Source organism: Leishmania martiniquensis, chromosome 5 (assembly GCF_017916325.1).
Source record: "Leishmania martiniquensis isolate LSCM1 chromosome 5, whole genome shotgun sequence".
Classification (NCBI taxonomy): Eukaryota; Euglenozoa; class Kinetoplastea; order Trypanosomatida; family Trypanosomatidae; genus Leishmania; species Leishmania martiniquensis.
Window position 1 is genome coordinate 34,944 of NC_090140.1, and position 13,846 is coordinate 48,789.

The 13,846-nt window shown below is 58.1% G+C and overlaps 4 protein-coding genes across 4 annotated transcripts; all 4 read left to right on the top strand.

Annotated features, from left to right (window-relative positions):
- Positions 1 to 3,481: 3,481 nt before the first annotated feature.
- LSCM1_07687 (uncharacterized protein) lies at positions 3,482 to 3,853 on the top strand (the record flags this gene model as incomplete). The annotated part of the gene is made up of 1 exon (XM_067325049.1): positions 3,482 to 3,853. One exon carries the CDS (start codon positions 3,482 to 3,484, stop codon positions 3,851 to 3,853), a length of 372 nt encoding a protein of 123 aa, XP_067181254.1.
- Positions 3,854 to 4,808: 955 nt separating this feature from the next.
- On the top strand, positions 4,809 to 5,795 carry LSCM1_07688 (uncharacterized protein; the record flags this gene model as incomplete). Its single annotated transcript, XM_067325050.1, has 1 exon — positions 4,809 to 5,795. The coding sequence occupies one exon, from the start codon at positions 4,809 to 4,811 to the stop codon at positions 5,793 to 5,795; it is 987 nt and encodes a 328-aa protein (XP_067181255.1).
- A 1,655-nt stretch (positions 5,796 to 7,450) lies between these two features.
- Positions 7,451 to 8,749, top strand: LSCM1_07689 (uncharacterized protein; the record flags this gene model as incomplete). Its single annotated transcript, XM_067325051.1, has 1 exon — positions 7,451 to 8,749. One exon carries the CDS (start codon positions 7,451 to 7,453, stop codon positions 8,747 to 8,749), a length of 1,299 nt encoding a protein of 432 aa, XP_067181256.1.
- A 2,900-nt stretch (positions 8,750 to 11,649) lies between these two features.
- Positions 11,650 to 13,695, top strand: LSCM1_07690 (uncharacterized protein; the record flags this gene model as incomplete). Its single annotated transcript, XM_067325052.1, has 1 exon — positions 11,650 to 13,695. One exon carries the CDS (start codon positions 11,650 to 11,652, stop codon positions 13,693 to 13,695), a length of 2,046 nt encoding a protein of 681 aa, XP_067181257.1.
- Positions 13,696 to 13,846: the final 151 nt, after the last annotated feature.

Sequence of the window (13,846 nt, forward strand, 5' to 3'; positions counted from 1 at the left end):
CCTTCATTGTGTCTTGCGCTGTTGCTGCTGTTGATGCTCTTCCTCTATGTATGTCTGTTGCACTTCTCATCTCCCTTGCCTATTTCTTGCCCGTTTAGCTCGTCCAACTTCTATTCATATTTCGTATGCACCCTTCTTTATTTGGCTGATTCAGCTTGCGTTTCCCACTCTCCTACTCTCTTGCTATGCAACACGCGTTACCCCACCCCCATTTCTTCTCCATTGCCCCTTTCCTCATTCGAGTAGCACCCGCTTGCTCTTATTCTGTGTGTGTGTTTGTACATTCTGTGTTCAGTCATCCCGATGGCGAGAGGGAGGACACACGCATGCCTTCGTGCGCGTGGTGTTTTTTTTTGGGGGGCCGAGAGCCCCCTCGGCGAGGAAGCCGAGCAGCACCCCCGATCCGTGCGAATGCCGAGTGACCTCTGGTGACGCAGGGCCAGGTGCCGACGGGGGTGGGGAGGTCCGTGCAGCCCATCGCCACCGATGTGCGATGCCGGCCCCTGAATGGCCCTCGGTGGGAGTTGCCTGCAGCAGCGGACCCGCTTGTGCCACCCCGGGGGAGGGAGGGAGGGGGTGCATCGCGTGGCGACCGGCAGAGTGTGAGCAGTTGTGAGGCGACCCGCGGAGCGAGGGCGACTGGGTGGGTCGCGTGAGGGGCGGTGGGGGAGGGCGTGCTTCATCGCAGAGAGCCGCCACACTGAAACAATAGGGCTGTTGCTTGATTACGAGTTTTTTTGTCACCGCTTTCATCCCTCTTTTACGGTTCTTTACGCCATCTGTTGGCGGGACCTCCTTCTTGCCGTGATTAGAGTTCTCTTGTTCGCAAGTGCATTTACCCTTCTCTCTTCGTCTTCCTCCTACCTCGGTGGCTTAGTTGCACGTTGTGGCCACGCTCCAGGGTGCATCTATTTCTTGTTTGACAGGAGATGGAAGGGAGCTGGAGGTGGTGGCGAATGGGGGGCGTTTGTGATGGCCCCTTCTGCGGGAGCGTTTGTTTCCTTCTGCGCATGCGTGCTTGCATCTCTGTGTGTGCATGTGCGTGCCGTCGGTAAGGTTCTGTGTGCTCTTTTATCGGTGTCAGATGGATACGGTGCGTCTATATGGCTTGGCCAAGGGCGGCCGACCTCTTTCCACCTCTGGAGTGCTGCAGATACTGCCAGAAGCTGAGAGGTCAAGTGGAGTGAGGAGAAAGCATTGGCCGACCTGAGGAAAGAAGGCAGAGGAACCTCCGGAGAGTCTGAAGGAGCAAGTACGGCGAGACGAACATCGTAGTGAAGTGCACAAATTGAAGGGAGTGTAGCTCGATGGGGAGGAGGGTTGCACTTGCAGGAGCGAACGTCATCTTTTTGCTTTTTCGATGTGCGCGGCAGCCCTCAATCGCGTTTTGCGTAAAAATGAGTTTCAGGTGTGTTGTTGCCGCTGGGGATGCGGCGTAGCCTCGTGGTGGCGGTGTTGCCGATGATTATAGCGGTCGCAGCGCCGTTGGCACGTTCAGTGATAGCTAGGTTATTTCTGTGCCTTGCGGCTTACCCTCTTTTTCTCTCTCCCTGAGTTTTTTTGTGTTGTGGTGTTGGTGACCTCTTTTTTTGTGTGTGTGCGTAGGGGGGGTGAGGGGCTGTTGCGCTCTTGGAGATTGGAGCCTCGCGTCGCTGTATTTAATCTGTGCCCCACTTCATTACTATATCCGCTGCGGCATGCCAGATGCCACGCATTGGGGATCGCCCCTCTTTTTTCTTTTTCGCCTGTGCTTTGGCGTGCGGTTTAGTGTTGTCTCCCTAGCCCCTCTCTCCTCCTCTCGTCAAGCCGCTGCATCATTTTTCTTTCCTGTCCACTGGCGTGTCAATGTCTGAAACCTTTGGCCGCTTTCGCTCTTGCCTCCGCGGGCACTTCGCTTGGTGATGCACAGATGTCTGAGTGTTGTGATCTGTGGGTGGTGGGGCATGGTGGGCGTATTTCCATGGAGGCACTGGAAGCTTAACATTAGTGAAGGGGTCCTTGTGACGATACGCAGCGGAGTTGGGCGTGTGTATTGGGGGATGGGAAAAGATACACTCGTAAGTTTGCCTGTCTTCTTCACCTCCACCCGTGCTCTCACCGTTGCTTGGTTTGTGCCGTTCACCGCGCACAGGTTCTGCGTCAGACCGCCTTTGCCTCTCTTTTCCTCAGCTGCGCCCTCTCTTCCGCATCTTTCGTACTCGTTCGGTCCGTCCGGGGGAGGGGGAGGTGAGCGGGTGGCTCCTGTCTTGACGGCACCGCTCGTGTGCGCGCCTGTTCTTAGTTTTCGGGGTGCTGTGAAAGAGGAATGGGGGTTGAGGGTGGCGGTCCTTCACGGCTCCGGTTTTACGGGTCTGCTTCTGTACGTTCTGTAACGCCATTTTGCTTTTACCGCGCGCGTTCCCTCGCTTCGACTCCCCTCCCTCTTCGTCTGTATTACGATTGTCTTTTCGCCCCTCTATTTGTCCTCCCCCTCCCTCCCCCCTCCCGCACCTCTCTGACCCCCTTTTTCCGCCCTTTTCGTTCGTGCTTCTCATGTTGGGCATATATATATATATATATATTTGATCCGGTGCCCGTCTCTGTATCTCTCTCCATGTCAGCGTCTTGTCGTCCCTTTTTTGACACTGACAGAAAACGCGAAGAGAAAAAGATGTGCCATGGGTGAAGGAGGAAGGCAGCAAAGCTAGTTTATGATTGTGTGTGTGTCTTTGCATGTTGCAGGACGTATTACAGTTGATGCCGACGATGTCAAACTATTTCTCGCTGACCCTAAAACCGCAAGAGCGTCTGAGCACCACACACGCACATGAGAGAGAGACGTATGCTGCATCCAGTCCAGACGTGGCACCTTAACGGAGAGGAAATGTGTGGGACTGAGATTAAGCACCGCTTTCCTATCGGCCACCTCCTCTAAGAACCGTGGTGGGTGTGGCGCATCAAGTGGCATCTCGGATGGCAAGCGCAATCATCGGCATCCATTGCTGTCACGCATCGCTGTATGCGTATTGAAAGGTGCTTTTGCGTTGCGTGGCGCATGGCTCCGTCAGTGCGTGCAGCTGTGGTTCTCGCACGCTTTGCACCGACATGGTATACCCCTCTTGCGGCACGGCTGAAAATGCTGACGTGGCTGCTTCGGTAGCAAGCTGAACTCTGAAGTATGAAGCAAATAGTTTGACTCGCACTCTCCTCGACAGATAAAAGCGGGATCGCTGCAATTCACTTTCGGCTGCCTATCCATTTACCCACGCCTTATCGCTTGCTTCTCGCTTGTGCGATCACATACACGCACACACACACACGCACACTTAAGTGTTGCATCCGAGGACAGCCGCAATTTTTGTTCATCTGCTGCCTCAACGCTGTTCTGCCGTATCGCTTCTTCGCTATCCCTCCCAGTCGTGCGTCTGTGCGACGAGGAGGAAGGCCTAAAAGAGCAAAGGAAAGAAATAAGCAAAGGCTCCGTGGGGCCCTCACGTCTACCATGCAGATGTGTCAGCTGCTGCGCTTGCAGTTTTTGCTGAATACCCCGTTCGACCACCAGCCCATCGCCGTCCCTGCCGTCCCAACGGCGCGAGCTGTCATTGAAAAAATTATCCCTCCCAAGTCAGAACTTAGCCGCGTGGATGAAGTAGGATTGCTGCTGAAGCATCTCCCTAGCGCCTGCGACGAGGCGAAGCAGCTCCGACATGATGCCCAGTACGCCAGCCGCTACTATCGCGCCCGCTTCAATCGAGGCTCCCGACTGCAACTGAAGCACGCGACGCATATCGCTGCTGCATCTGATCTAGCAGAGGTGCAGGAATGGGCACGGAGCCGTCTGCACCCCATTAGCGATCCCTTCCAGTGTCTGTAGAGCAGATGTACGCTTCGAAGCTTTCGCAAGTCCGCCACGAGACGGGCTCGGGTAGTCGTCCCTTTTTCCTGACGTACGCATTTACGCGAGTTGTTGTGCGTCGGTCCTTACTGGCGCCGCGGAAAGTGGACGTGGAGCGCAGAGAAGGGCGAGCCCCATTGGCGAGGTGTCACGGTCTGCTTCTTTCTCTTACTTCGTTCCTCAGTCAGGTCGGTGCTGTGCAGGATGGGGGAAGGAGAGTCCGGCAAGCTCACACGAGCACGTCAAATAGAAAAGCTGACAGCAAGGCAGGTTGCGGCAAGTGGTCGCGCTTGTGCAAGGGCAAAGGCTCATGGTCGACCTCACAGCACGCCGCCCTCTCACTGTCTCCATTGGCTGTAATGCTGTGTGCCGCAGAGCAAAGGGGAGGGGGCAGCCAGAGCAGAGTTCTGCTCGGCCTTTCCCATCTCTGTCCCTGATGCCTGCCATGCATCTGCTTTCTTTCTTTTTTTTCCTTCGCGGACGATTTACCGTTTGCCCCACTGCTCCGTCTCTCTTCGCCCACACTTCTCTTCTTTACGGCTGGTGCAGCGCCTACTTCGGGGTATTTTCGTCCGAGTGGGGTTGAGTGTCGTGCGTGGGTAATCCTTTTTATTTTTTCCACCTGTGCTTCACCCCGCCGCTCACGCGCACGTCATCGCCACTCGCTGCTGCGGAAACGGCTGCCGAGGAGCGTCTACGCTTTGCGGTGTTGCGGGCGTGAGGGCAGCGGTACTGTCATTGACGGAGGTGGACAGCCGCTTCCAAGAAGGTGAGTGGCCACGCGCTCATTGCGCTGTCCTTTTCGGCACCCTTCCGCTCCTATAAAGCGTGTTCTCGCCCTTTGTCGTCCATCACCTCATCCCTCCTCCTCGTGGCTGCGTCTTGAGATTGGCACCAGCGTGCGAGCGGTATTGGGTATTGTAGCTCTCTGTATATGCTGTGTCGCACCTCACAGCAGTTAGCGGCGGCAACAGCTGTCGGGCTTGCCGTGGTAGGGGCTGGCGATGGTGCTCGACAGAGAAAATCGCTACAGCGCCTTCTGCGCGATCATGACGACAGCGTCGCCGCGAACGCGAAGGGCACCATCACAGTGACAAGCACCTACGATGTAGAAAGTGCCCTCTACTATGACCAGTACAACATGGTAGTGCTGCCTTGTGTCAGCGGCGGCACCGCGCGACAGGCACTTCGGACAAAGCTCATCGGCTCTGGTGCGGTCGCTGGCATTCAAGAGCGACTGCTAGCGCCTTGGCAGGCAGAGGGCGAGCGGCGCGTTGTCGTATTCGGATGTCGCAGTGTTGCATACCTCAAGCGGCAACTTCTCGCCGACACAACACACTCCTTCCTCGTCGTGGACGCCTCGCTGAAGGAGTTGATGGAGGCCGCTGCAGCGCTCACGCCGGTGTTTGCCAGCCGCGTCTTTTTTCTGCGTTGCGAGTCGATGTTTGCGTGTCTACAGGTGCTGCTTCCGGAGACGGCGGACGTGGCGGTGGTGCCAATGCCGGTGCCGTTCTGGTCCAGACACGGTAGCCACAGACGCCTTGTGCATTTCGACTTCTACTGCGCCGCCCACCGCGTGATGCGTGTACGAGAGGGGCCCACAGACCCCCGCGGTGTTGTCCTTTTCACCGATTGTGAGCCCTACGCGGCCTTCATGATGGAGCACCTGGAGGAGGCGAAGCTGGTCGTGCCATACACCCGCAAGAACCCTGCCCAGCTCTTCCAGCGGTGGCTGCCGCAAGACGAGCCGGCCGAAGGTGGCGAGGGTGGCTCAGAGCGGCGCCGCCGCGAGTTCCCTAAGCAGCGCGGGGAGGAGGTCGTCGCGCTGGCCGCCGCAAAGAGCGGTGCGACGACACCGGAAGCGACTCGGTTGCTTTCCGCCTACGACTACTCGCGCAAGTACTACCGCGACTTTGCTTGAGAGCGAGTGCTGAAAGCAGGTGTCGTTCGGCGTCTATTGGCCCCCCTCCCCCCCCAACGCACACACAGAGACAGACAGACAAGGGATATGTCGTCGTACGATTCTCTTCGGCGCCAAGCCACTTTTTTGTGCAGGGCGAATCGGTCTCCTGCCTTACTTGCGAGCGCGTTTCCGCTGCAAGCTCTCGCTGCTCCACTGCGCGACGAGCACTGCTAAGAAAAGGGGCGACCGTTGATGGCGGTGGTGCACACGCACCATAATCGATGAAAGTTGACGTTTAAAGTGGGTGTGAAATGTACAAGGATACATACGCGCCCACGCATGGACGCTTAGCCGTGGGGTAGATCCCTGCACGCTGCTCCACTCCCTCTGTTGCTTTTCCAACTGGCTCGGCCTCTGCCCCCACTCTCCTCTTTTTTCAGGGGTCGATGATGCGGGACATGGGGACAGCTACGGCCATCGAACAGCGCAGTGGCGTTTCTACCCGCAATTTGTCTGTGGTTCCCCTTTCTTCGCGTCGTGGTGGTGTGGCCGTGCGCTATCACCATCGCCTCCCCCTCTGCTTTGCCTTCCTCTTTCTTTCTCGCCCAAGACGCACACGTGAATGTTTATCCAGTCTCCGCCCCCTCCCCCCCACGTCTACCTCTATTCGCTGACCTGCCGCTCTTCCTTCACGACATCACATCAACACGCAACACCCCTTTCTTTCGCTTGCACCCTCACCCCCGCCACCGCCCTGCCGCTCTCACAAACACAGTGGTGGTTCATATTTGGTACGCGCCCTCAGCACCCGGTAGACTCGTTCATCTCGACGCCTAAAGCCACCCCCCACACAGCCTTTGAGCTTCTACCCCCTCCCCCCAACACTACGACACACACACACCTCCCTCTTCTCTAGTTTTCTGCCCTTTCTGTCTCTCAAGTGCGAGTTGCCGCTGTTGCCTTTCACCCCTCCCCCTCGACATACAAATACACACACCGGCTAGGCCTCTCTTCTTACTCACCGTACTCCTCTCCATCTCTTTAGCTGCATCTTACCAAGATTCCGCACCGCCCCTCTCACTTTGCTCTGTGCGTCAACGCTGTGGCCGATACGATCGACAGCGTCGTAGTGGCTTCTGAAGCAGTTGCGCAAACACAGACGAAGCCCACGTCGTCGTCGCTCAAGCGCTTGCGGTTGTCCTACCAAACATCTTCTCCCCTTCTTCGCCAACGGGGCACGGTAGGTGCGTTCATTCGTGGGGAGGGCACGTGCATGGTTTACTGCCCGTACCGGCCTGCGTGTAGAGTAGATCGAAAAGGGCACCCTTGTAGAGAGGGAGAGAGGACGCTTCCTTGTGTGTGCGCGCGCCTTTTTATGCTTGTGTTGGTTGATGCGCTTCACATATTGGCGATAGAGCCGCGCTCACTCTTCTTCTCCACTGCCTCTCTCTCTCGTGTGTGTGTGTGTGTGTGTGCTTGTGTGACGTCCGGCAACGCGTTCCCCTTTTGTTTTTCCTCCCTTTTACCATTATTATTTCTGCTCGACGCTTTCGCGCGCGAAGTCTCCCTCTCGTCGTGGGTGTGGACGTGCGCCTTACTAACTTGTGTGCAGCTTCCCCCCTCCTCCCTCTGCCTCCAGCGTCTTGTTTAGCTGCTCTTGCTTTTCACCCATCATGACTGCTCTTCCCTTTCCGCTGGTCGAGGACATTGGGGAGCTGTACATGCTCGACGACATCTATGATTTTCTCGGTGAGGGCACGTTCGCCTCCGTCTTCAAGGCTGTCAGCACGGTGGATCGCGACGTTGTGCAGGAGAACCAGACAGTGGCACTGAAGATGATTGCCAAGCGCAAACTTTCTAGCGACAAACTCGTGCGTGATGTTATCAACGAGGTGCATGTGCTTCGCCAAACAGCGCATCCCAACTGCGTGCGCTTCATCGAGTGCGTGCAGACCCCCGCGTACGTCGTCATTGTCACGGAATATGTGGAGGGCGTCGAGCTCTTCCAGGCCCTCAAGGAGCAGAAGTTCACGGAGGCGATGGTGCTGAATGTAATGCGGCAACTGCTGAGCGCACTGGCCTACCTGCACAACACGCTAAACATTGTCCACCGCGACGTCAAGCCGGAGAACGTCATCATTGCAACACAGGAGACTCCGATGCGAGTTGTCCTCGTTGACTTCGGACTTGCTCGAAGCTGCGAGCGGAAGCGGCCGCGCATCTCGCGTGAGTTGGCTACGCACTTGCAGCGTCAGCGGCCATTACCAGTGCAAAACGTGTCGGTCGAGTCGCTGGACTGCGACAGCCCGATGCTCGCGACTCCGTGTGGCACGCTCAAGTACGCTGCCCCGGAGACGGTGCAGTCCATCACGCAGAGCGCCCAGCTATCCACGACGAAGAAGTTGCTGTCTCGTCTCGATGTGTACGCGGCGGGTGTGATTATGTACGTTATGCTGAGCGGCGCGCTCCCTTTCAAGAACTTCGCCAACAAGGCGAGCTTAGTAATGGAAATGCGCAACTCACTCACTTTCGACGGGCCTCGCTGGGCCGGCATCAGCGCTGAGGCGATCGACGTCAACAGAGCTCTTCTCAACTTTGACGCCGTCTCACGACCACGTGCAGCAGAGGCGCTGCAGTACCCGTGGTTTAAGATCTATGGCAGCTCCCTGCTGCCGATGTCAGTGGAAAAGGCGCAAGCCACGCCACGTAGCCCGCTGGACTCGAGTATATGCGAGCGCGGGGCGATGACGCACGCCTTCGAGGCGATGCGCGCCACCGAGACGGCGCTCTATTACAACGAGGAAGAGTCACAACCGACGGCATCACCGGTGACGAGCCACAGTGGGTTGCGCACGCCGAACAGTCGCTGCGTGAGCGTCCCATTCGGCACGAGTACATTGGCATTCTCAAATAGCACTAACAACAGTACATCATCCCGGACAGCTCAGTCCGGCTATTTCGACTTCGCTTGAGGATCTTCGAGTCGCCGTAAGGGAGAATTTTGTAATTGGTGAGTGAGGAACGTTCCCCCCCCCCCCCCCCACACCCCTTTCAATCCTCCTCCCTCTCCTCTCTCTCCGACATGCCGTACCGCTTCCTAAGGCGAGTGTACTTTTGCGCATGTTGGCGCCCCTCTCTCTGTGCTTGTGTGTGTGTGTGTCTGCTACGTGTGAAAAATCAGTGGCCGTGCCCTCCCTTCGTACATGCGCCTACAGCTTCTTTGATCCCCTCCGACTCCCTCACTTCTTCTCGCCTTCCCGCCAAGTGTGTATGTTTCTCTGGAAGGATGAGCAGCTTTTACTCTCCGGGAAGGGCAAAGTGGGGGCAGCAGTGCATAGCGCAGGGGGGGCCCACGACACGCAACAGTCCATTGCCTTTTCCCTATGATGTAAATTTGGCTTCTGTGTGTGTGTATGTGTGTGCCAGCGAAGCGAACAGACCGGGCGGCAGTGCGTTGAATGCGAAAAGGATGCGCCTGATGGCTATATGAGATATGTTGGGAGCGAAGAGGCACCACGTCTGGGGGGGCTGATGAATGGCGCCCATCAGAGAGCGCGAAGGGCGGCTAGGGCCGCATCCGGCACACATGCTCTTATTCCAGTAGATATGTGTGTGCCTTGCGCCAACGTCAGTGCAGTCGCACGTGTACGAGCAGGAGAGGATCGTCTTGCACATCTTAGTGGGGAGGGGACGTACCTCTCTTTCTCTCTCCTCTCTCATCGCTTTGCCTCTTGGTGCGAAGCTTCTGAAAGCGATTCACTCTCCTGTCGGGCTCATCCTCTCTTGGGTGCGTGTTGTCTGCGCCCATCCTTACCTTCGCTGCTTAGCCTACCCCCCCCCCAGCACACACACACTCCCCTCTTCTCCTCGCTCTCGTCCTCCTATCCCCCTTTTTCTTGGCAGACGTCGCGTTTTGTCTTTGCGTGTGTATGTGTAAGTTTATGTGAGTGTTCGTCTCTGTTTACGCGCATGCATGCCGGAGCTGTTGTATGTGTGTGTGTGTGTGTCGGATCGGTGCGCTCAAATGGCACGTCCTGCACTGTTGTTCGAGGGCGTCGCATGTACGTTTCTTTGGGTGGGGAAATTCGGAAGGGGGTGTGTATGATGCTCATAAGGATGTGAAGCACTCATCAGAACGTGGCGCTCGGGGGGGGTAGTAGGAGAGGGCGTTAGTTGTGAGAGATCAGAAATCACTTGCACTGTTCAATTAAATGGGGCTGCTCGGATAGGCCTGCAGGGCGGCGAGCAAAGAAAGCGGTATGAAACACTCAGAATAGCGGAAGAGAAAACAACAGCGCCGCACTCGCACACCTCCTTTTACTCCGCGATCTTACTCAAACGCACGAAGTCTCTGTCTGTACGTTTGTGAGCATCTTTATGTGTGCGTGTGATTAGCAGCGGTGCGCTCACATTTTTTCTGTTTCGCCCTCCTCCTTTTTCGCTTGCCCCCGCCGCTTCAAGCGCGCCCTCTCTTCACTCCACCCGACTTCTCCTTTTCACCTCACCCCGTCCGCTCCGATGGCGAGAGGGAGGACACACGCATGCCTTCGTGCGCGTGGTGTTTTTTTTTGGGGGGCCGAGAGCCCCCTCGGCGAGGAAGCCGAGCAGCACCCCCGATCCGTGCGAATGCCGAGTGACCTCTGGTGACGCAGGGCCAGGTGCCGACGGGGGTGGGGAGGTCCGTGCAGCCCATCGCCACCGATGTGCGATGCCGGCCCCTGAATGGCCCTCGGTGGGAGTTGCCTGCAGCAGCGGACCCGCTTGTGCCACCCCGGGGGAGGGAGGGAGGGGGTGCATCGCGTGGCGACCGGCAGAGTGTGAGCAGCTGTGAGGCGACCCGCGGAGCGAGGGCGACTGGGTGGGTCGCGCGTGTAGGGTGGGGGTTGGGGCCTGCGAAAAACTTTGGCAGATTGGAGCTGAGCTTATGTGTTCTGCAGTAGACGACGAACATGTTGAAAAGAAGGGCTTTGGCGGCATTGACGCACGCGGACATGCCCACTCTACCCCGGCGTATTCACGCATCTGTCTGTATCTGTGCCCACTTTTTTGTTGCTGGTGGTGCGCGTAGGCCTTTGCTGCGTTTGTGGCTGTCGTCGTGCGGGGGCGGTCTCTTCTCTGCCTCTGCCGCCCGGCTCATCTCCTCCTTTCTCTTATTCCCACACCCATCCTCGTTGTCCGTCTGCGATGGCCCAGATTAGCCACTAGGCGAGGGCAGAGAAAAGCACACGAGGTGCACCTGCGGAGCCGCATGCAAACGCCTGCTGCACGAAAGGCGCTTCAGCGTCATTGCGCCGATTCCCTGCTCCTCCTGCTTCACCGACATCCATTTTCACCTCAGCTGCTGACACCCGGAGGGTCGGCTCGCGATTTCCAACGTGGAGGCCGTCGTCCCCCCTCCGCCCAGCCCCTCCGCATCTCTTCTTCTTTTCCTCAGCATATGCACATGGGCAATCGAGGGACATGCGGGTTTTGGGGCGCCGACACAGCTCACGCCCGTCTCGCTCTCTTCCCCTCACGCCCCGGTCTCTTCCCTCCCGCGGTGTGTGCTGGGCCTATTCACTGGCATCCTCTCTCTCCCTCTCTCGCCTCGCCTCGCGTCACTCCTTTCCCCTTACGCCCGAACACGCGCACGAACGCAGTGACTTTCCCTTTCCTCTCCTCTGCTTACGTTTTTCTGGCTTTGCTGAAAGTGAAAGTCCGCTATCGGCTCCACCGACCTCTTTCTGACCCCGCCACCCTCCACCTTTACCACCCCGCCAAGCTGCGCATTAAGCGACGCATACAGCACTGCCGTTGGCCGAGTACACGTGAAGCTTCATCTCGCTCTTCACGACACAAACGTTTACACGCACGACTCCAACACTCAGGCACGATGCCGCGTCGCGCGCGTGAGGAGAGCGAGGAGGCGCAGCCGCACCGTGTCACGCAGCTCGCCAGCAGTAGCGACGACGATGCACCGGTGAAGGTGTCGAAGGCATCTGCCAAGGTGTCGGACTACGACGAAAGCGGGGCGGCGGGCAAGCGGAAGCGCACGGAGGGAAACCCCAAGGGTGCTGCTGCTGCTCCTGCCGCGGTGGCGACAACTCAGCCGAAGAAGGAGGACGAAGAGGTGCCAAACAATGGCTGCGCCGCCACGGGGCGTCCGTTCTCGGAGTTTGAGATGAGCCCGACCGTTGTCAAGGCGCTGCAGTCGCGCGGTATCGAGTCCATGTTTCCTGTGCAAGCCCTCACCTTCAACGCCATCATGATGAATAAGGACGTCCTCGTGCAGGCCCGCACTGGAAGCGGCAAGACGCTCGCGTTCGGTATTCCGATCGTGGAGCGCTTGCTGAAGCTGCCGAGTCACCTCACCCGCGGCCGCGGCCCCGCTGCCGTGATCTTCTGCCCTACTCGCGAGCTGGCTATTCAGGTGCAGGATGTCCTCAGTGGCATCAGCTGCGGGCTCATCGTGACGGCTCTATACGGTGGCGTTGCCTATGCGAATCAGGAGCGCGTGCTGCGCAGCGGTGTCGACATCGTCGTGGCCACTCCCGGGCGCGCCAAGGACTTCCTGGAGAAGGGCACGCTTCGCTTTGACCGCATTGCGATAGCGTGCCTGGACGAGGCCGACCACATGCTGGACATCGGCTTCAAAGATGACATTGAGCTGTTGCTCTCGCAGGTGGCCGAGCAGAACGGCTCTGTCAGCGCAGAGAAGCCCGTCCACCAGACGCTGCTTTTCTCCGCGACGGTGCCGGAGTGGGTGCACACCTGCTCCTTGATCTCTAAGGACAAGGAGTTCATCGACATGGTTGGCAAGGAGGCAGTTCGAACGGCGAGCACGATTAAGTTTTACCGCCGTAAGTGCAACTTCAGCGAGATCTCCTCCATGCTGGCGGACCTCATCAAAGTGTACAGCGGCGCCCACGGCCGCACCCTCGTTTTTACCAACACAAAAAAGGACTGCCATGACCTGTCCATCAACAACACCAAGCTAGACTCACAGTGCCTGCACGGCGATATGCAGCAGGAGCAGCGCGAGAGTACCATGAAGAGCTTCCGTGACAACAAGTTTAGCGTCCTCATCGCCACCGACGTGGCGGCCCGCGGCCTCGATTTGCCCATGGTGGACTTGGTCATTCAGTGCGCTCCACCAAGCGACATCGACGCCTTCATTCACCGCGCCGGCCGTACCGGACGTGCTGGCCGCAAGGGTGTGTGTGTGCTACTTTACCAGCCGCGCGAGGAGTATGTTGTCGAGCGCATCGAGCGCCACGCAAAGATGAAGTTTGATGTGCTTCCAGCTCCCACACGTGAGGAGATTCTGAAGGCGGTTGCCCGCGATGCCGCTGAGGACCTGGCGCGTGTGGAGCGCCGTGCAACCGATCTCTTTATGGACCAGGCAGCTGAGTTGCTGAAGGATGCGGACCCGGTCGAGATCCTGGCCTCCGCGCTCGCTGTCATGAGCGGCTACACATCGAACATCACCTCGCGCGGCCTCATCACTGGCACGCCTGGGTACGTTACGGTGCAGATGACGTCGGATCGCCCGCTTCCCATTCCGGTGTACTGCAGCATTCTCCGCAATAACCTCGGCGATGAAACGTTCATGCGGTGCCGCGACATCACCCTATTGCAAGATGACCCAGGCTGCGTCTTCGACGTGCTAGAACAGTTTGCCGATCGAGTCATGACTACGCCGATGCGCGGCATTACCTTCCATAGGATCGAGACCCTTCCTCCCATCATCGCGCGTGAGCTAAACAGCAACCGCGGCGGCCGTGGTAGCTTCAATGGCGGTGGCTACGGCGGCCGCCGCGGTGGTGGGCGTGGTGGCTTCAATGGCGGTGGCTACGGCGGGGGCCGCGGCGGTTACGGCAGTAGTCGCGGAGGTGGCCATGGTGGGGGTCGCGGCCGCGGCTTTAACCGCCGCTACTGAGGCACCGATGCGCACACATTCAGCGGCGTTCAGCGAGCAGGGCCGAGCCCCTTCTCGTGGCTGTGCTCGCCTATGAGCCTGTAGCGTTTTCTTTTTCACCTCACCCCGTTCGCTCCGATGGCGAGAGGGAGGACACACGCATGCCTTCGTG